This window comes from Geosmithia morbida, assembly GCF_012550715.1.
Source record: "Geosmithia morbida isolate 1262 chromosome Unknown scaffold_5, whole genome shotgun sequence".
In the NCBI taxonomy this organism is placed as follows: domain Eukaryota; kingdom Fungi; phylum Ascomycota; class Sordariomycetes; order Hypocreales; family Bionectriaceae; genus Geosmithia; species Geosmithia morbida.
Genome location: NW_023336192.1, coordinates 1,165,339 through 1,186,615, shown reverse-complemented (window position 1 = coordinate 1,186,615; position 21,277 = coordinate 1,165,339). Strand labels below are relative to the sequence as shown.

The 21,277-nt window shown below is 58.7% G+C and overlaps 6 protein-coding genes across 6 annotated transcripts; 3 read left to right on the top strand and 3 right to left on the bottom strand.

Annotated features, from left to right (window-relative positions):
* Window positions 1-2,766: 2,766 nt before the first annotated feature.
* On the top strand, window positions 2,767-5,844 carry GMORB2_6355 (WD40 repeat; the record flags this gene model as incomplete). The annotated part of the gene is made up of 1 exon (XM_035468325.1): window positions 2,767-5,844. The coding sequence occupies one exon, from the start codon at window positions 2,767-2,769 to the stop codon at window positions 5,842-5,844; it is 3,078 nt and encodes a 1,025-aa protein (XP_035322306.1).
* A 1,293-nt stretch (window positions 5,845-7,137) lies between these two features.
* On the top strand, window positions 7,138-10,233 carry GMORB2_6354 (Bromodomain; the record flags this gene model as incomplete). The annotated part of the gene is made up of 1 exon (XM_035468324.1): window positions 7,138-10,233. The coding sequence occupies one exon, from the start codon at window positions 7,138-7,140 to the stop codon at window positions 10,231-10,233; it is 3,096 nt and encodes a 1,031-aa protein (XP_035322305.1).
* Window positions 10,234-10,635: 402 nt separating this feature from the next.
* On the bottom strand, window positions 10,636-12,245 carry GMORB2_6353 (phosphatidylinositol N-acetylglucosaminyltransferase subunit A; the record flags this gene model as incomplete). Its single annotated transcript, XM_035468323.1, has 2 exons — window positions 10,636-11,689; window positions 11,764-12,245. The coding sequence occupies 2 exons, from the start codon at window positions 12,243-12,245 to the stop codon at window positions 10,636-10,638; spliced, it is 1,536 nt and encodes a 511-aa protein (XP_035322304.1).
* A 1,056-nt stretch (window positions 12,246-13,301) lies between these two features.
* GMORB2_6352 (ATP-dependent RNA helicase DDX51/DBP6) lies at window positions 13,302-15,878 on the top strand (the record flags this gene model as incomplete). Its single annotated transcript, XM_035468322.1, has 1 exon — window positions 13,302-15,878. One exon carries the CDS (start codon window positions 13,302-13,304, stop codon window positions 15,876-15,878), a length of 2,577 nt encoding a protein of 858 aa, XP_035322303.1.
* Window positions 15,879-16,009: 131 nt separating this feature from the next.
* GMORB2_6351 (uncharacterized protein) lies at window positions 16,010-17,187 on the bottom strand (the record flags this gene model as incomplete). Its single annotated transcript, XM_035468321.1, has 4 exons — window positions 16,010-16,321; window positions 16,437-16,983; window positions 17,065-17,093; window positions 17,155-17,187. 4 exons carry the CDS (start codon window positions 17,185-17,187, stop codon window positions 16,010-16,012), a joined length of 921 nt encoding a protein of 306 aa, XP_035322302.1.
* A 493-nt stretch (window positions 17,188-17,680) lies between these two features.
* On the bottom strand, window positions 17,681-20,447 carry GMORB2_6350 (Fungal specific transcription factor domain; the record flags this gene model as incomplete). Its single annotated transcript, XM_035468320.1, has 2 exons — window positions 17,681-17,854; window positions 17,970-20,447. The coding sequence occupies 2 exons, from the start codon at window positions 20,445-20,447 to the stop codon at window positions 17,681-17,683; spliced, it is 2,652 nt and encodes an 883-aa protein (XP_035322301.1).
* Window positions 20,448-21,277: the final 830 nt, after the last annotated feature.

The window sequence follows — 21,277 nt, the reverse complement described above, 5'->3', positions numbered from 1 at the left end:
CTCTCTCTCTCTCTCTCTCTCTTCCCCTTCTTCTCTTCTTTTTCTCTTTTGTGTCCGTCGTGTATGCGGATGTGTTTCAAGGCGATGCCGTTGGCGACGCTCGAGGATTCCGATGCGGTGAGAAGAGGCTCGGGGATATCATATATTCAGCGATTTCATCTTCTCTGGTTCCGGCTGCCCCCTTTCCTCTATGAGTATTCCCTTCACCATTCTCTGCTACCAAGGGGAAACTCTTGTGATATACACATATATATATGTGTGCGTGTGCGTGTGTGCGTGTGTGCGTGTGTGCGTGTGTGCGTAAATGCACGGCCGTCCAGTCGATTACGTTCAAGCCTGCCCTCGCTTACTCCGTATCGGGACTCCCCACCACGCCCCGGTGGTCGAATCCTCTACTGGGGTGGTGGCCATCCCTAAGCGGCAAAGCCTCCACTTGTATCACTGTTCGGCACCTGCATGGACAGGTATGGATATATATCATGTATTACCTAGAGGTTAGCAGGCGGGGTTCTGGTAAATGGTGTGGATGCGCCGTATGATTTCGCAATAGGGGACACAGAAGCAGATATGTTGCGATAACTTGACGGGCCAGACGGAGGATTGCCAGTAGCTCTATACTCACACATACATACGAATACTACTCTTCATACATGACTGCCGCTCAGCTGCCGTGGCACCACTCTGCATTGATGGGTTGCCATGCTAGACATCTCCGTACCCGTACATGTACGGCGGAGAAAGTACGGAATAATATGCGGTTTTGATTCCGTTTGAACGCGCCGCAGCGAAGCAATCAGACGAAATGCCACCACAGCCTACAGGTATTAGCAGCACGGATCTGAGCGTGATATGGTTGATATTAATCATGACACGACAGTGCTGCGACCAGGGGTAGCGGACGAACCCAGTTGACATATAAACGAGAGGGGGGGGGGGGTTGGGGTTGAGGGTTGAAGCGCAAGCTCATTTACGGACCGGGGGGGCCCAACGACCCAAACAAAGCTCATGAGTGACGCTACTCCGTAAAGAGACTGAATTGGATATTATTATTGTATGGACAGGGCCAAAAAAGAACCAGTGCAGCTGGATAGGGGCCAGCACCCCAGACAGGGATAGACAATAACTAGTATTACAATGTACAGAGCACATGTACTTGTACATGTGGAGTCAGTCAGACTGCCTTTCTTTCTTCTTTTTTTTTCCCTTTGAGTTTCTCTTCTCCCTCTCCTCATCGTGCCGTGTCTTACTCACTTGAGTCGTTTTACTCACTCGAGTCGGAGTGTTTGGAATGTCGGTCGAGAGAGTTGAGACTAGGCATAACGGAGTCTGTCGATGGAGGAGCGGAGGTCACGTGAGAGAACCTGTTAGAGGGGTACGGTACGTTACGTAGCGTGTGCATGCATGATACGAGGTAATACGGAGTACTATAGCCTTGTAGGTTGGTGATGGCATGAGAGTGGCTGCTTCTCCCGTCCCCGGTTGCCCCATGGGCCACGGCCCATCACACTGGACGCGGCTGCTGCAGGTGCGCATGTGATGTTTTACGTTCTAGGCCTGGGACCTCTGTCAGGCTACGGAGTGATCTGTACAGGCTGCGTACTTGCAGCGTAGCAGCTTCCATCCGATCGTGTACGTCCATGATTGCCATGGTAAACACGCTCGTGGGATATCCCCCCATGTCAAGGTATCTATTTCATGATACTCGTGCCGAAAGCAAGGGTACATACGATACATACGGTATATAATAGTCACCGTCTGATAATACCGTACGAGTACAGCTATGTAGCATGTACAGATTACAGGTATGACCGTCGGTATCGATACAGACGGACAGTAAGACCCCTGAGCTGCCACCTGCGTTAGCGGCCAATGGCTGCCAGATCCCCTGCAACAGCCCTGCTATTGGCAGTTGCCCTGCAACGCCCCTATCGTTGGCCAATCACACACAGCCTTCCTTCGCCCGCTGCTGCCTCAGGACAACCGCCCACTCTCCATTGCCTCTTGGTACCTGAAGTCGTCACCGCTGACACGCAAAAACAAAGTCTCTTTTTTCTTCTTATTTTCTTGCTGCAGAGCTACGAGTATTACTCCGTACACACACGACTGCAGATACTCCGTTATACCTGTACGAGTAGTAGTAGTATCAGTACTCGCTCGTACTCGTATTATTTCCCCTGCTACCTACCACGAGGAGCAGTACTCCGTACTATCCTCTTTTTTTCTCGTTCATCCATCATACTCGTCACACCCCGGCTCGTCGGTTCCTCCATCTCTCCTCCTCTTAGAGCCTAAAGGCTCACTTGGTGGTGTGCGTGCCTTGCTTCCCTCTACCTGCTTGCTCCTCCTCCTCCCTCTTCCTCATACGCATCCATCTGTCTTTCACTACGTTCCAACCCCACGCTCCTTGTTGACCGCTCGCCGGTGCCATCCCACACTTTTCTTCTTCCTTCTCATCATCTAGTCACTGTGAGTATTGACCCTCTTCCTCGAAAGAAACCGTGACTCTCCCCCCTCCCCCGATTCCAACCTTCTCTAACCTGCCTTCTCAGCGTTTGAAGAAGAAAGAAGACATAGCCTATCTCGGCCCACCTGACACCCGACAACATCCCATCCAACAAGGGAGGCACCGCGAAGATACACTGGCGGCAACGACGATACACCACATACGAAACGATTCACTGACCTCTCCTTCGCCCTTGTACCCATGGTACCCGTCATCCCTCGTCCTGCACCGTCGACTCGTCTGGGCGGTTCAATGGCACCAGCATGGCGGCGACTCCCTCTAACAATCGTCTGAAGCTCACGCCCTCCAACTCTCCCTTCTTCGCGCGAGCACCGAAGTCTCCCCTACGAGGCCGACCTGCCCAGGAATCACGTCTGTCCCTGAAGAGGGTCGTGGGCACCACATGCTCCTCCCCATGCGGCCTTGACACGGTCAAAAACTCCTTTGCCTATATTGCAGGCGGTGCCGTCGTCGTCGTCCACGTCGATGGCCAGCAGTACTCGCAACGGTTCTACCGTGCTCGTCCCACGGCCCAGGCTCTCTATCCGGCTTCCACAAATCTGAACGCTCCCTCGACGCCCTCCACACCAAAGGCCAACGATAGCCGAGGCCGTGTCGCCCCTCGGGAATCGCCGTACAGCGGCGGCGGAGGTCCCGAATGGGCCGAGTCGCCCGGCTCCAGGACGTGGACCAGCCGAGAGCGTATCAAGGCTGCCACCTGTCTATCGCTAAGCTGCGATGGCAAGTACCTGGCCGTAGGCGAGACCGGGTACGCACCCCGCGTCCTCATCTTCACCTTGCAGGATTCCTCATCCGACACGCCCCTCGTCTCCATCAGCGAGCACACCTTCGGCGTCAGGGCTGTCGCCTGGTCTCCCGACTCGAGATACCTCGCCTCCCTCGGTGCCGCAAATGACGGCTTCCTCTACGTCTGGAAAATCGACCCCCGCACCGGAGCTGCCAAGCTCTTCCAGCAGAACCGCTGCACGTCCTTTGTCAAGGACATGGTGTGGCAGGGCAACGTGCTCATAACCCTCGGCGTACGCCACGTCAAGGCCTGGAAGATTGACGAAACCCCGTCCATCTCGCCCACCAAGCCGAAGTTCCCCAGTGAGCCCTCAGCCCCTGCGCCGACCGCCCAAAAGACGTTGCCTGGCCGCAACGTCGTGCTCGGCGCCCTTCTCGAGGCCACATTCACCTGCGCTGCCGTATGCAAGCAGGGCTCCATCCTCTGCACCGAGACGGGCGATGTCTGTATATTCGATGACGATGACAGCCACTTGAAGCTGCGCAAGGTGCTCAACCTGGGCTTCCCCATCACCTCCATCGGCATCCAGGACAAGGTGGTCTATGTGAGCGGCAAGGACGGCCACTATGCCAGGCTGGATCTGGCAGGCGTCATGGATGCCGTGGATACCAGCGTCCTGAGCACCACCCAGACTTGCCAGCGCACCGTTGCCATGGGCTTTCTGGGCCAGAGGCTCGTCACCATCGATGCCAACCACTCGATCGATATCTGGAGTGCAGACCACATGCCGGGAAACCAGGCAGAGGCCGGCGCCCACATCACGTTGCCCGGCCACGGCGAGGCTATCGTTGGAATACAGCCTCTTTGCAAGCCGAACCCCATGGATGCCGCGTTCCTCACCTGGTCGGGCTCGGGCATCGTGGCCTTCTGGGACCTCGAAGGCCGGGTTCGATCGCTTGTGCACATCCCTGTGGACACGTCGGACCAGGAGGTCGAACTGGGCCTCGTGAACCAGCTGACGTGCGCCCGTGTGTCGAGGAACGGCAAGATGCTGGTCACGTCTGACCGCCAGGGTATCCTCAAGGTGACCGACATGGTGACGAGCGACTGCCTGCTGGACATCAAGGCCCACTCTGCCGACTGCCTCTGCATCAGCCTGTACGAGGACGACGAGTCGTTCCTCATGGCCAGCTGCGGGCGCGACCGCACCGCGCAGCTCTTCCATCGCGGCACAGACGGCACCATCGAGCACTTCCAGACCATCGACTTCAACTCCAAGGTGGTCCAGGTCTTGGTCCCGTCCGGTGACAAGGTCATCACCTGCTCCATGGATAGGACCATGCAAGTGCACGATGTTCTCAAGAGGGAGGACGATCCTGATGCCGTCGCCGCGATCCCCTCCAAGGTCATCACCTTGAAAGCGTCTCCCACCTCCGTGGTTATGGGCCCCGATAACCAGACGGCCTTTGTCTCCTTTCTGGATCGTTCCATCTGCCAGTTCGATCTGAGCACCGGCCGACAACTCTGCACATTCAAGTGCATGGACGAGAGCTGTACCGAGTCCGCCGTTCTCGAGTCATTATCTCTAGGCCAGTGGCCGCCTAGGGAGATGAACTTCCTGCTCGGGTGTTCCAACACAGACAAGTCTGTCAGGCTCTACGACGCCGGGTCCGGCTCGTTTCTCGATCGAGAATGGGGCCACACCGAGGCAGTCAACGGCGTCTGCCTCATCGACGACGGTGACGGAAACAAGAAGGCCGTGAGCGTCGGGTCGGACGCCACAATAATGATCTGGACGCTGGACCTGACGGAGCAGCCGCCGCGGACGGTGAGCAGGGACCCGTCGCCCGCCAAGGACCTCTCGACCGGCCGTCCAACCCTCAGGAGGGTCCTTTCCAAGGCTGAGTTGGCCGAGTTCCAACGCTCCTCGCCGTCGGGCGGCCGTCTGCAGGCTTCGCCACCGAGGACGGTGCGACGGCGGACCTCGCGACTGAACCTGACGACCAGCTCGTCCAAGGCGGCCTCGGTAGCTCTACAGAACAACAGCAGCCCCCGAGCCGGTGACGACACACCGTCACGGCGCCCTCCAGGCGAGCCTCGCCAGTACAGCCCTCCACCGAGTCCCAAGTCGCGGATATCGCGGCAACCCTCCCTGCCGACCATCGGCGTATCGTCTCGCAAGAAATCACCGACAAACCTGACGAGCGGGAAAGGGACAGGCAGCGGAGGCAGCGGCTTCGGTGCCCGCTCCCTCAACAAGTCGACGGAGCAGACGTGCCGCACGCTGCGGGCATACCGCAAGAAGCTCAACTCTACAGAGCCCCTCAGTCCAGAGGTCCTCACCGAGCTGGACCGGGAGCTCCGGCTCACGGCGGCCGCCCTGGGTGACAGGGCCATCCGGAGCAAAGCCATGAATGAGACGGTTCTCAGCGGACTGCTGGACCAGTACTCGGAAAGGCTGGTCACGCTGCTGGACCAGAGGTTGAAACTCAACTATCACCAACCTCACGAGAATGGGGAGAGCAGCAGCAGCTCCCCGGACTCGCAGACTATCCGAAATATCGACGACGATTCGGGCTCTTCATCGCCCTGACATTGCACCTATCTTCCTTTGCTTTCATCTTTTTTTTTTTTTTTTGCTCGTCGCTACGCATAAAGCCATCTTCCGATCATTTACATCTCTTCTTTTTGTCATCCTGTACACTGTTCTTTCTTTCACCGCAGGCGTTTTCATGGTACGGGAATGGTACGGGTATCTGCTTTGAATTCTTTCTCATTCACCTGTTCGGGTCGGGCTCGGTTTGGCACCAGGATCTCGGGGGCAAAGGGGGAAAACAATCTGTTCTGGGAGAAAACAAAAAAGGGAAAGGGGAGCGATTGCTTACTGTCGGCCACGGCGGCGGCAGGAATGATACCAACTATCACTTATAGTAGGATTGGAGTTATGGGGGTTGACAAGTTGGAAAGAAGCCCAGCTAACATCCTGGGGGTTCATCATCAACAGAAGGGGGGCATCTTTAATACGTTACAATTCGCTCACACTTCTGTGGCACTCTCCCCCGTGAGCACATCATGACATGGTGATGACCATTTCAGTCGAGGAGGAGGTCCTTCAGCGCTTTAGTCGCTCAGCCCCGATACAAGGGACCATCCACTCCCTTGGTCACGCGGCCTCCCGCCGAAGAGAGTAGGTTGCACCGTCGACTCTGTGCCTGCGTACGCGCGTGTCAGAAAGTCCACTGCCCTGCTTGGGTCCGTCTGGATGTGTTGTGAAGAAGGGAATAGATTTGCAGAGGTTTCGTACTGAGGACTCTCAAGGAATGCCAGCATGTACGCGATGGGTTTTCTGAAAGTTTATTACACAGCCACAGACCGCCACCTATGTGGCGACCGTAGGAAAAGGTCATCTTCTATTCAAGGCCACTGTGAACCAAGACTCCATCTCTGAGGAGGCCTGTCGACACATACATCAGATACGAGGCGGAGACGCTGGCAGGCCTCGAGAAGCACGACGAGAACAAGGGACGTTGTCAAGAACTACTCATCAACCTCTAATGCTGACGGCACCTCTTTTTTTTTTTTTTTTTTTTCCCCCCCCCCCCCCCCACCATCCTTCTCCTTCTGACAAGTTCGACCAAGTTTGAGCTTGAACTAGATGGCCTGGTGATGTTTGGCATCACCTCTCTTTTTTTCTTAAACCCTTTTTTTTTTTTTTTTTAATTTTTAATCGTTATTATTGTTTTTATTTTTGACCGGTAGCGTGGTATTCTCGACTGACGCGACGAACTAGACCGTGGCGCCGATTCACCTCCTCCCGACTCTTGGAGGGCACCCCGATTGCCGGTGGGGTGTTGGAACCAACAACAACAGCACCACACACAAGGGCATGAATCAACCGGCCACCTACACGCACCTCGAGTCGCTGGAACTATATCGGGCGGTGGCCATAGAAGGCGTCGGTCCCGGCGCGTGGGAGCGCGTGTCCAAGAGACTTACCAACAATGTCTGGATCAAGGGCGACGAGACGTTTGACGAGGCGCGGCTGAAGCCCGGCCTGCTGGAGTCACGCTTCCTGCGTATCTTTTACCAAGAAGTATACGGAGGAACCGAGCAGCAGCACCAAGATGGCTCGTCGTCCGGTGGTCCGTCCAATAAGAAGAGAAAGGTCGATGACGGCACGTCTATGCCCATCGCCACATATGCCAACGTCCTCGAGCACTTCTCACAGGTGCCTGTCGTCTATCAACGCCTGTGGGAGCGCTACAAGGCCCACAAGATCAAGCAGATTCGCGAAGACGAGCAGTCGTACGACCAGATCCAGCGCGATCTCCGCATCATAGAGAAGAGCGAGGCCGAGAGGTTGAGAGCTCTGGCGGCGGCTAACCAGTCCGCCGCCGCAGCTGCTCAGCACCAGGTTCAGCAGGGCCAGGGACAAGCACACGCACACGGACAGCCGACGCTGGCTCCCAAGGAGGTCAGGCCCGCACCGTCTCCGAGCCCGGCTTCGCCAGCGACTCCCGCTGGTATTAAGCGACCGACACCTGTTGCTCCTCCGAGACCCCAAGCTCCCAACCTCGCACCGTCCGGCACTCCGCCGACGACGGCCGCTCGACCCCCCATCACCGCCCCCCCTACTCCCGGTTCCGTTCTGCAGGCGCCTACCGGCGTTATCGGCCAGCAACCGCAACAGCAGCAGCCACACCAGCTCCAGCAACAACAAGCCTCTCGCGTCCCTCAGGCTCCTTCTCCCGCGCCAAAGGTCCCCATCTCTCCGCGGCCCGACGTTGCAGACAAGCCCAAAGATGGAAACGCTGCTGCACCGCGGTCGACGACGCCGTCGCAGGGTACCCTCAAGTGGGAGAAGCCTTACCAGCCTCCTGGACCGACTCAACCCCCTCCCGGACGACAGACACATTCGCCTGCACCTCTTCCAAGGGCCGCCACGCCACAGCAATATGCCCAGAATCAACAGCAATGGCAGCAGCAGCAGCAGCAGCAGCAGCAACAGCACCACCAGCAGCAACAGAACCTCCAGCAGCAGCAGCACCTCCAGCAACAGAAGCACCACCAGCAACAGAAGCACCACCAGCAAACGCAGCAGCAAGCGCAGCAGCAAGCACAGACCCATGCTCAGGGACAGGCCACAGCCCCTCCGCCGCAGCAGGCCAAACCCACCCATTCCCAAGCACAGGTGAAGCCGCCGGTCCTGCTACCGCCTCAAAATACCGGGCACACGGTGCCCCGACTTCAACCAGGTCCCCCGCGACTAACCGGCATTGTCCCATCACCTTCACCACAGCCCCAACAACAACAACCTCAACAACCGCCAACACGACCACAGTCAAACACTCCTGTACCGCCCCCACACCGTCCTATCCAGCCGCAGCAACCGCAGCAACAGCAGCAGGCGACCCTGCAACAACCACGACCTATCGCCTCAGCACCACCAACCACGCCAGGTGGTGCCGCTGCCCCTCCTCAGCGATGGCCGATGGGACACATGGCCCAGGCCCAGGCCCAGCGGGGCTCGCAGTCCGTCTCGCCAGCACCGCAGAAAGACAAGCCGAATGCTTCGCCCTACGGGTCCCAACCACCTCGTCCAGCTATCCCCGAACACATGATTCGGCACGCGGCCACGCCTAACAGACGACAGAGCGCGTCGGCAGCGCCGCAGCCGCAGCCACAGCCGCAGCCGCAGCCGCAGCCGCAGCCGACACCAACGACGCCCGTGCAGACCACCCCGACACCGACGACGTTGGTGCGTGGCTTCGGGACTAAATGGGCTCCGCAGTCTACGCCATCAACGCCCGGTCCGCTCAACGACGAGCCCGCGAGCCCGGCCTACGAACCCGTCAGCCCGCCACAACGCCCGGCCACCGTCTCACGGTCAGTCACGACCCCGACGCTCAAGCAGTCCACGCCCAGCCATCCTCGCAGCCTGCCCGCAATAAGAAAGAAGCGGGAACGGATTAAGAAGCTGCGGGATGCGACGGGGACACCGTCCGGCGAAGGTCGGCGGCGCAGCGAGTCGGTCGCCTCTGGAGCCGACGAGCTGGCCCTGGACCATCCGGACACGATTGCTAAAGTCAAGGATGAGGACGCGACGCCGCGGCCGCACGACGAAGCGGGTGATACGACAGCGGACGAAAGCGGCGGTGGCCCTGGACGAGGCGCGGCAACAACCCCTGGCAGCAGCATCTCTAGAATTCTCAAGCGCAAGAGGCAGGAGACGCCGCCCTCACCGCCGGGCCCGCCCTCAGAGGTTCTCTGGACGCGCGGCTTCACCAAGGTATCCTCGTCGGCGCTGGACCAGATCTCGTCGCACCGCGACGGCAACATGTTTGCCACGGCGGTGCGCGAGAAGGACGCCCCAAACTACAGGCAGGTGGTGCTGCAGCCGCAGGACATAACATCGATCCGGTCTGCCATCAAGCAGGGGAACAAGGCAGCAGTGCAGGCAGCAGCCTCTTTGCCAGGCGGCGACCCCGGAACGGCCAGCGTGTGGCTCCCCATCTCCGGCGACCTCCTCCCTCCCCGGGGCATCATCAACAGCGCCCAGCTGGAGCGCGAGCTGGTGCACATGTTCTGCAACGCAATCATGTACAACCCGGATCCCGACCGCGGACCCGGCCCAGGCTTCATGAAGCGCTCCCAGGAAGAGGAGGAGGAGGTTTTCGGGTACCGCCTCGATGAGAACGGCGTCGTGCGCAACACCCAGAGCATGTTTGTCGAGGTGGAGAAGCTGCTCGGCGACCTGCGCAGTGCGGAGAGGGAGCGTACGGGCCCTCCACCGCCCGCGCCGTCCAGCGTCACACCCAGACCGGGGAGCAGCGTCGTGGCCACACCTGCGGACGACACCGCAGAGGAAGAAGACGAGTTGGCTGCCGACGGGGTAGATAACAGCATCAGTAACGGTGGTTCGGCGGTAGCGTCACTGTCGGCGGCGACCGTCAAAAGAAGGCGTACAGCCATGAGAACTTAGAGACAGTCTCTGACTGAACTGCGACGAGGGGCGTGATGGTATTTTTGTATGGTCTTCTCTTTTTCTGGGGGGGGAGGGGGAGGGGGCGTTGAAGGATCAGTGATTCTCCTTGTTTGTTTTACAAGCAGAAGAGCAACCGAGGAATCGATGGAGTTTGTTTTACTGTTTTGCTGCTAGGACTACTACTATTATAAACCATACTTGCTATCGTTCTCTACACTTTTACTCAATTTGCTGTCCCATGTGATGGTATACTTTTATTTTATCTTTTATTTTTTGATTATTTGATACATATATATACGGGCAAGCTTGAAGAAAGAAGAGTAGGAAAAAAAACGCCCAGCTATGCCGTTTTATATTTTCTTGGATTCCTCATCATTTCCATTGCACTTCTTTGGAAGGCTATTCCTTTGTGGAGGCAAGATTGGATGTCTGGCCCAACGACGATGTGGAGTGGTTATTGCTGCTGCTCTTCTTGGAGCCTCTAGCCTCGTCACCGGGGGGCACCTTCCTGGGCCAGTCGGGACACACGTCTATGGTGTCGCGGGGGAAGAGAAGCTCGAGCAGGAGGAAGAAGATGTAGTCGACGACGACGCAGAGGCAGAAGAGCTTTCCTGCCCAGATGCCGCAGCCGTAGTAGCGCTTGAGGCGGTCGACGAGGGCGAAGTCGCGGACACGGCTGCCGTTGTAGCCACCCGTGTCGAAGCCGTAGAAGTCGGCCTCGGAGATGGTGCCGGTGATGCCGTCGTAGACGCGCTCGGTGCGCATGGCGACGTTGGCCCACGAGTACATCTTGCGGACCTGGTCGTGGAAGCGCTCGGTGCGGACGCGGCCGGCGCGCATGGCGGTTATGGCCTTGCCGGCGGCGGCGACGAGGTCGTCCTCCTCCGGCTTGGCAAACGTGGTCATGTGCGAGGGGAGGACCTCGGGGATGCCGCCGACCTGGGTGGCCACCACGTACAGGCCGCACGAGGCCGCCTCGACGATGACGGTGCCAAAGGCCTCGGTCAACGACGGGTGCAGGTAGATGTGCCCGCGGGTCATGACGTCGCGCACCTCCTCATGCCGGATGGGGCCGAGCATCTCCACGCGGTCCTGGAGGACGTTGGTCTCGATCATCTGCTCCAGGTCGATGGCCGTCGGGCCCGACCCCGCGATGATGAAGCGCGTGTACGGGTGCTCCTCCAGGATCCGGGGGATGGCCGCCGTGAGCAAGTCGGTGCCCTTGTTGTAGAAGAGCCGCGAGATGACGACTATGGTGATCATGTCGCGCGGTCCTAGGCGCACGGGCGACCGGTCTGGTGCGAAGCTGCCGGTTGCCTGCTGCTCGGATGTTGACGTGGTGGTGGTGGGTGGGGGATAGTCTCTTGGCCTGAACGAGTCGGCCACGATGGCATTTGGTATGACGGATACCATGAGAGGGTCTAGGGATGCTCGTAGCACCGTGTTTTCCTTGCTGAGGGAATGTCAGTAAATCAAGAGGGATGGATGCCGATTGGGGGGGGCGGGTTGAGACGGGACGAGACTCACCACGTATGACTGACGCAGATGCTGTGGTCTACGTCACTGAGACTGAACTTGAGCAGCTTGTTTGTGAGGATGCTGGCGGCGTCGGCGAAGCCGAAGAGGGAGTGATCGGTGAAGACGGTGCGCAGGCCCATGGTGCGGGCGTGCAGGATGCCCTCGTGGCACAGGCTGCTCAGGCTGCCGTGGCCGTGGACGATCTCGATGCGCTCGCGGATGCAGATGTTGCGGAAGATGGGGAAGAAGGAGAAGACGGTCGGGAAGGTGGTCTGTCGGTAGATGACGAGGAAGGGAACGTGGTAGACCTTGAGACCGTTGGTCAGGTAGCGCACCCCCTTGCGGTCGTCGTGCGCGTGCGTGATGATGATGACCTTGTGCCCGCGGTCGATGAGCTTGCTCGAGAGCTGGTAGATATGAGACTCTACTCCTCCCGGTTGCGGGAAGAAGAAGTCGCTCACCATGGCGATGTTGTACGTCTTGCGTGCCATGGTGATGGTTTGTGAGTCCCGCAAGACAACACGTCGTCGTCGTCGGCACCAACTCGTATGTCTATGCTATGATTCGATGATCGCTTTCGGGGAATAGCGCATGGTCTGCGTTTCTTTCTTTTCGGGGGGAGAATTGAAGGTGTCTCTCCCTGTCCGAGAGCATTTAGCTGCTCATGATCGATGTGTGATGCTGCTTCTGCTGCTGCTGCTGCTGCAGGGGGTGATGGATGGCGATATGTGTGGAGGTGGGGGGGGGGGGGGTGGAGGTTATATCCAGTACCCAGGTGTATGTATGTAATATTATTATTAGTATGAGTCCATCGTCAAATAGCCCGCCGAGTGATGCGACGTCACGCTGTGCGCCCCGAGCATCTCCATACTCCCCGGCGAGTCTCCCCTGTATTATTGTATGTATTACTGTATTAATCAATATCTCAGGTCCCGCGTAGCTGCTGGACTGGCACCTACCTAAGCTCTGTAATGGTACAGATCAATCTGTATATCCTGTCCAGCTCTTTTTTAGTGCTTCCAGCAGGCGCCTTCCAGCGGTTCCTAGGCGGGTTATAAATTTTGGCGGTGACGAGCGGCAGAATCTGATGGGAGGTACATGATGGTGGGCGGCGGGATTCTTTGATACATTGGGGGTGGTCGTATCTAATAGTGGTGAAAATCTTTTGATCAACCCTCTTGAAGTACTCTTCTTGATGGTATATATCCTCCTGTATGTGCCATCCTTCTATGAGACAGAGCTTGGATGTTCTGGGGACTATCCGACTTACAAAGTGGTCCCGCAGTGGTACTTCCTACGTCCCAAAAAAAAAAATTAAGAAATAGGAAGCAAATATCTTCAGCATCAATTCTCTCCTCTCTATACCCTACTCCTCCACATCACCAAGCGAAGAGCCTCGTTCTTTTCAGTTACGTCTGGAGGCTACTAGGATCTAATTGACCTAGAAAAAGGCGTCGGGTGCCTCTACTTTCACGGCCGCCACGTCAGACTCGGACTCCCAGGCCGCGGTGGGAGGCGAACACACGCGATACCTTCCCGGAGACAAGATGGCCGGCAGCGGTGACGAGTCCAGCGCTGCTAGGTCTAAGCGGAAGCGCGAGGACAATGACGGCGACGATTTGCCTAAGTCACGGAAGCGCGAGAGCAAAAAGGCTACGAAGCACGCCAGGGAAGAAGACCATGACAAGGTCGAAGACGAGTCGAAGGAGGTGAAGAAGAGCAATAAGAAGGACGGGAAGAAGAAGAAGGATAAGAGACGGCCGGGAAACGATGACGATGACACAACGGCAGAGAAAGAGGAGGTTTCTTCGTCCAAGAAGGAGCGGAAAAAGATGAGCAGGAAGATGAGCAAGAAACGCACACAGGCATCCGACACATCGGAGGACGACCAAGAAGGAGAGGCATCTGACAGGGATGTGCCAATGGCGGATGCTCCCTCTGACATCGTTCAGGAAGAAGAAGTCGACAGCCAGCCGATGGTGGAGGACGAGAAGGAAAAGAGGAAGGAAAAAAAGAAGGAGAAGAAGAAGAAGAAGAAGAAGAAGAAGAAGGAGTCGACGGACGAGGAAGAAGAAGAAGAGGAGACTGGAGAGGTGGATAAGCGACACAAGTCGGTGCTGGATCGAAAGACCAAGTCGCTCAGGCTAGCCGGCGAGGCTGCCCCGGCCAAGGCCGATGAGGCCGAGGACGCCGAACCAGAAGAGCCCACGGAGGTCCACGACCTAGGCCCGCTGCCACAGCCCGAGCTGGTGTCTGAGGAGACGCCCAAGCCCACATACGAGACGCTCCCGGCGTGGCTGGCGGCGCCCATCCGCGTCTCGCAGGACACGCGCACGCCCTTCTCGGAGCTGGGACTCCTCCCCCGGGCGGCCAGGGCGCTCGAGGAAAAAGGCTTCCCGGACGCCTTCGCCGTGCAGACGGCCGCCATCCCGCTCCTTCTGCCTACCAGCAAGCGACCGGCCGGAGACCTGCTCATATCGGCGGCGACTGGATCGGGAAAGACGCTTGCGTACGCGCTCCCCATCGTGCGCGACCTGAGCCACGGGCTCGTGACGCGGCTCCGGGCCCTGGTTGTTCTCCCCACGCGAGAGCTGGTCAAGCAGGCGCAGGACGTCTTCGACATGTGCGCTCGGGCGTACGAGGGCGGCGACAGGAAGAGGGTGCGCGTGGGCATCTCCATCGGTAGCCAGACGCTCAGGTCGGAGCAGGAGACCCTCGTGGACCGGCAGGCGCGGTACGATCCGGAGGCCTACGAAGACGTGCTGAGACGGAGGCGCGCGCGGGGGGGTCTCCTCGACGACAGCGTCCCCGGCGGGCTCGGCGGGCTCGGCGCCGACGGCTCCGATCCCAGACTGGGCGAGTGGCCTGGCCAGGTCGTCGACTTCTCGTCCAGGGTCGACGTCCTCATCTGCACGCCCGGCCGTCTGGTGGAGCACATGGAGCAGACGCCCGGCTTCGACCTCGACTACGTGCGCTGGCTCGTCGTCGACGAGGCCGACAAGCTGCTCGCCCAGAGCTTCCAGGGATGGCTGGAGATGGCCATGGACAGGTTCAGGGCAGGCGCCGAGGGCAGGACCGTGCGCGGCGCCACCGCTAGGCAGTTCTCCGACATGGACCTCGAAGGCGTGCGCAAGGTCATCCTCAGTGCCACGCTCACCCGCGACCTCAGCCTGCTCAACCAGCTCGCCCTGCGCAGACCTCGGCTCATCGTCCTGGAGGCTTCGACCGGAAGTGAACAGGACCACCAGCAGCAACAGCAGCAGCAGCAGGCCGTGGCTGAGCACTCGCTGCCTGCTCTCCTGACAGAGCACGCTGTTCGTGTGCACAATACCAACCTCAAGCCGCTGTATCTTCTGCGTCTTCTCAAGGACGGCCACATGGAGAGCCCCGATGACAAGGCGGAACCTCCTACCGCCGCCGCCGCCGCCGCCGCCGCTGCTGCTACCAGCAGGGACACCACCAAGCCTACTACAGATGACGATTCCGATACGTCTTCCGACTCGGGCTCGGACTCAGATTCCAGCTCAGGCTCGGACACCAGCTCGGACTCAGGCTCAGACTCCTCCTCGGAAGCCTCCGAGACGCCCGAGGCCGCCGTCCCTTCCAAGCTCCCCATCTGCCTCGTCTTCACCAAGTCCAACGAGTCGGCCCTCCGTCTTTCTCGCCTCCTCACCCTCCTGGACCCGTCGCTGTCGCCATCCATGGCGACGCTCACGTCCACGACGCCCACGCACATACGCCGCAAGACGCTCCAGGCATTCACGAAGCCGACATCGTCGGTGCGGCTCATTGTCGCCTCGGACCTTGTCGCCCGCGGTATCGACCTGCCCAACCTGCCCCACGTCGTCAACTACGACCTCCCGGCCAGCGTGGCGGGTTACGTCCACCGCGTGGGACGTACGGCCCGCGCGAACAGGGCTGGTCAAGCCTGGACGCTCGTGGGCGACGACGAGAGCGGCTGGTTCTGGGGTAAGATTGCAAAGGGGGCGGGTATACGCCGTCCGCAAAAGGTGGGCAGGGTACGTATCGACGAGATGGCAGACGAGGACATCGATGTCTACGAGGCTGCGCTGGAGAAGCTGGGGAAGGAGGCGCTCGAGACGACGAGGGGTGGGAGACGATGAGATTTTTCACATTTCATGTTCACGGTTCAAGAGAAGACAATAAGAGAAGGAGAAGAGAAGATAATATACCCGTCCATCCTCCCTGTACATCCATCATTCTTGTCTCTCCAATTGGTATGACACCACACATCCTAGCTGCTCCTCCAGGCATTCCCCTCGGGAAATGGGAACGATGGCTCGACACGTGGTCTGCCAGATCCCTCCTGGTATCCCTCCTGATCATCTGTAGCGCCGTATCTCTGGCCATGGTCGGTGGGAGTCTCACCATTCTGACCTTGTTCTTCCTCGTCGTCTTCCTCCGCGGCAGCCGTGAGGAGAGGGCGGCGACTGCCAGAATGTCCGCGTCTCTGTCCCGCGGCAAACAGTCTGCTCCAAGGTCCACGTGACGACGTAGTCCACCAATCTCCTGATGGGCCTTGGGACATCACAAACAGACCGAATATCTATCATGGTTCTGTCAGTTTTTATTTTTTTTATCTTTATTTCTCTGCTCAAATAACGGGGCGTCACAGATGTGGGGGAGAGAGAGAGAGAGAGAGAGGGTAAAGAACAACAAACCTGTAGAAGACCCGTGGCCAAAACGACAGCCAGCTCAATCCCGGAAACAGACCTCGTGGCACCCTCCCAACCAGCCCGGCAGGCCACGTCCCTCCCATAAGTCTCGGGGCACGTACTCGGCACGCCGTTCCTCTGGAAGGGGTACGCCCTGTCGCGGACCGAGTTGAAGCCGCAGCACGCCAGGCCGTCCTGGATGCGGCGTATGGCCCCGTCGTCGTGGGCGCGGTAGTAGGCCGACCAGCGGGACTCGACGAGGCACGACGACGCTGCGGTCGACGGGACGGCGTCCTCGAACAGCAGGGTCGCCAGGACCGTAGTGGCCAGGGCTTGCAGGACCTGCATGATCAGGGGCGTCAGGCCGGTCAGCCCGCGGGCTCCCGTTGCTCCTCCTGCTCCTCGCTTGGGTACGGGCGAGGAAGGGGAGCCATGTGTTAGATGAGGGTATATGGATGCGTTGAGGAGGTTGATGAGTGGTAGGATAAAGGCGAGGACTGTCACGGCTGATGGGATGGGGAGGGAGAGGGAGGTGCTCTTGACGTGGAAGATGCTTGGTTGCGTTAGCCTTCTTCTTCTTCTTCTCTGATCTTCTTCTCTGAAGATTCAAAGTATTCTGCCTTGGGGAACTTACACGGCCACTATGAAGAGGAAAATGGTCGTCTGAGAAGGAGGTCAGCGCATGTACACACGTGCTGTATCGTTGGTGCAGAGGAGATCTTACAATCAGATAGGCGATGCTGAGGGTGGGAGACATCTTGACGGCTTTGGAGTGCATACTACAAGTGATCGAAGGTGATGAAATGATGCGGGGTAGCAGCCACGAGCAAGAGTACTCGACAAGGACTTGCGATTATTCATTCCCGTGTCAGTCACAGTGTCCAGTGAGAAGATGCAGTTGACGTATGTAACACGGCTTTTCATTGTTAATTGCATAGGAAAGACACAGTGCGAAATCCTACCCGATGCAAAGAAGGAAGAAGAAACGATATGATCTGACTAGCATAAGAAAAAAAAAGGAAGAGAAACACCTTGACCGCCCCCCCATGCCATTGGTATCATGTGGTATCATTATATAGTATATATAAGGAAGAATAAAGCAGGACAGAATAAAAAAGTCCGTATCCAACGCTGGTTCGTCGTTGCTCTACAAGAGAGTAGAAAGAGAAGAGTGTGTATGTGGCCACGCGTTGAAATTTTTTTTTTTTTTTAAAAAAAAAAAAAAACTTTTGAAAAAAAATGACACGACTCTAACCAAGTTCCCAAGACTCACCCCAGATCTCGTTTAGATTGAGACCGAGCAGTTCGAGGCTAGGATCGAGGTTGAAAGGCTGAGTCTGGTCATTTGGTAGCATCCAGGGGACTGTGGACGGGTCGAGCGACGAAGTACCGATGCCTGGTGTGAATGAGAGCGGTAGGACGGACTGGACATCATGTTAGCTCTGCTTTCCTTCAAGGGGACTGTCACCCTCCTTCAAGGGACTTCACCAACAGAGACAGGCAAGCAAACAGGAGAGGGGGAAAGAAGGGGGAGAGTACCTTTGTTCTGTCCGACATGGCATCCGACGGCAGCCCGGGTGTAGTACTAGCTATGCTCATGGCCGGAGGACCCATGGCACCGACAGGCGTAGAAGGAGCCTGGGGATGATGATTCTGAGCCTGCTGCACCTGCTCCTGCTGGTGCTTCTGCAGCGGTCCCAGCAGTTGCGGTTGGAGGGGGACGTGGTCGGCAGGCGGGACGGGTTCCTGGTTACCCAGGAGCTTGTAGTGCAGGTTGACGAAGCGCTCGGCCGAGGTCGACTTGGCGGCCTCGGTGGTCTTGGTGCCCAGGTGAGCCTCGAGGAGGCCCAGGGCGGCGCACATGATGGAGTAGCCCCAGGGCTCGTTGTTGCCGCAGCGCAGGAGGCGGTCCTCCTTCATGGCGAGGCACTTCTCGATGAGCTTGACGGTGTGGGGGGAGTTGATCATGATCATGTTGGTGGATCCGCGGGGCTGGAGCATGGTGACGCTGCAGAGGTTGATGGCCGTCGTCAGGGCGTCCTCCCGCAGGAAGTTGAGGGCGCGGATCCCCTGCTCGTACAGCTTGTCGTGCAGGAGCACGATGTCGCGCGCCGCGTTGTAGTAGATGATCTCCGAGTACTGGTACTTGGAGTTCTGCTTGCGGAGCTTCAGGTACGGCTGGTGGAGCGGGATGATGTACTGCCGCAGCTGCACGTGGAGGAGCGTGTAGGCCGTCAGCGGGTTCTTCCTGCACCTCCACGACTTGGGGCTGCCGCTGCCGCAACCGTTGCCGTCCTGCCCGTCCTCGTCGCCGCCGTTGCCGGAGACGTTCATGTCCCACGAGGGCAGGGCGTCGATCTCCTGCGTCAGGTCGTTGGTGTACCGGATCACTTGATCGTAGTCGATCTCCGACGTTGGCCCCGTCAGCAGACGGCTGAGCTCGAGGCGCAGCGGCAGTGACTGCCGCGACAGGTGCTGGAACGACGAGAAGGTGTACTCGCTCGTGGGCTTGGACGGCGGCAGCACCGTCGTCGCGTCGTCAAAGTCCTCGTCGTCGAGGTTGCGCGGCGGATTCGTGTCGTAGTGCAGCTGGCTCAGCAGGGTGGGCAGCCCGTGGTCGAACGAGGCCTGCATGTCGAACTCCTGGACCGTCGCCCAGATGCGCCGTCTCATCTCCTGGTTGTACACGTCGATCTTGCCGCCCATGTGGCTGGGCTCACGGTGCAGGCCGACGGCGATGCCGTCCTGGATCAGCGCGCCCGATCCCGTCCAGAAGCGCTTCTTCTTGATCGTGTTGACGCGCTTGCTCAGGTAGAGCAGGCAGGCCACCTGGTAGTGGATGAGCCGGCGGTGCTTCATGCTCTGCCGCGACTGCCAGCTGTCGATGGCCCAGATCCACTTCTCGGCCCAGTATCGCGCGTTGGACATCATGCCGATGAAGCGCAGGGTCTCGTGCGTGCGCACGCAGCTGGCCACGGCCATCATGCCCATGACCAGGGCCGTGAAGGCAGCGTGCCTATGGCCGGACCCTGGCTCCCAGTACCGCGCGTACTCCTTGCGGAAGGTGGGGATGTGCACGATGCGGTGCACCTGCTCAAACTGGTTCAGGTACACCGACACGAGGGCGTCGACGTCCTCGCGGGGCGGGAGCAGGGCCTCGAGCTCCGGATCCGGCTGCTCGTACATCCTCTCGCGCTCCTCGCGGCGAAGGGTGCGGTCCTTGCGGTCGTGCACGATGACGGGCCGGAGCCACTCGTCGGCCGTCTCGCGCATGAAGGGGCACAGGCCGGTCAGCTCGACAAAGGCCATGCTGGCGTTGTGCGGACCAAAGTACCGCGTGCGGAAGCCCTTGCCGCGGAAGAATCGCAGCTCGCCATTCTCCCCGGACATCTGGTTGGTGGCCTCGATGCACTCCTGCACCTCGGGCCGGGGCAGACCGTCGGGCACGTGCCCGGCGGCGCCATCCTCCTTTTGCGTGCCGGGCGAGCTGCCCGTACCGGCGAGGGTGCTCCCGTCGAGCGACGAGGAGCCAGCGCCGCCGCGTTGTATGATATTCTTGAGCTGCGAGATCTCGTGTTCGAGCCGACGGATGCGGTCGTGGTCCTGACGGATGACGTCGGAATCCCGGGGCGACAGCGAGTCGCCGATGCCCAGACGACGGGCGTCGAGCTGTGCAAAGGGCGGGGGGATACCGGACGAGGCGTTGACGACCTCGCCGTTGCGCGACTCGTAGCTGCACCGGTCGGGGGTGCCACTCTTGATGCATCGCTCGCAGGGGAAGCCGCGGTCGCACGACAGCTTCCGGCGGCGGCACTCGAGGCAGCTGAGACGCACGCGCTGGCGCTTGCGAGCGGGCTGGTTGGGGTGGTCTTGGTCGTCGTCGTGATCGTGGTCGTTGTCCTGGTCGTGATCGCGCTGACGGCTATGCGAGCGACTTTCGTTGATGCTGCTGTGTGCGCCGCCGCCGCCGACCTCCGAGTCCGGAGTCTCGCCAGCAGTGCTGCTGCGGGACGTCATGGCTGTTGCCGGTCTTTCTCTCTTCAACATTTGTCGTTGCCGACCTTCGAGACGTAACCTCTAGAGTTGCGTCGATGAAGGATGCTGCCGTATGTCTCGGACAGCTTCATAGATGTAGACTGCTCTCTGCTGAGGGGTAGGTAGGGGCAGAGAGAGAATAGCTTTGCTTGGCCTTATTTTTTATTTTTTATTGCGTGATAAAAAAAATCTCTCCTCATCAGGAAAAGTACGTAGTATGGCGAGGGCAGAGGAAAACCCGCGTGGCGTGGACCCCACGGACCAGGGGATCTACTGGAGCGGAGCTTTTGAGGCGTAACGATTTTTTTTTTATCAATCTGATCAGATAACTCTGAACTTGGACCTGGAAACCATCTGTCCTGATGAGGATAAAAACCGAGCGGAGTTACGAGGTGGATTGGGAGTGAAGTCTACGAGTACAAAAGAGTACAAAGCAGGTCGTGAGTATCTGGGGGGAGGGGGGGGGGGTCTCCTGCTTACTCATCGTCCACGATGGGGGTAAGATGCCAACCTAGAGCGGGAGAAGGCAAGGCGATCGTCTCGGAACTCCGAAAGAGCAATAGCTCGTGTAGCTCCACGAACCATCTGATACCGCGGACCGGAGCTTAAATGTTTCATCTGCCATGCTCTGCCTCCGAAGACGGATGGATGCCCGCGATGACGGACGCCGGCTTCGATTGCCTCGTCTCTGTCCTCTTCCTATAACGGAGAGAGAGTGCGGAGAGACCCTTCTCAAGCGGAGAGGCACCTTGTCCGCGTGGCACAACATTTGAATATGACGCCACCTCTCTCTCTCTCTCTCTCTCTCTCTC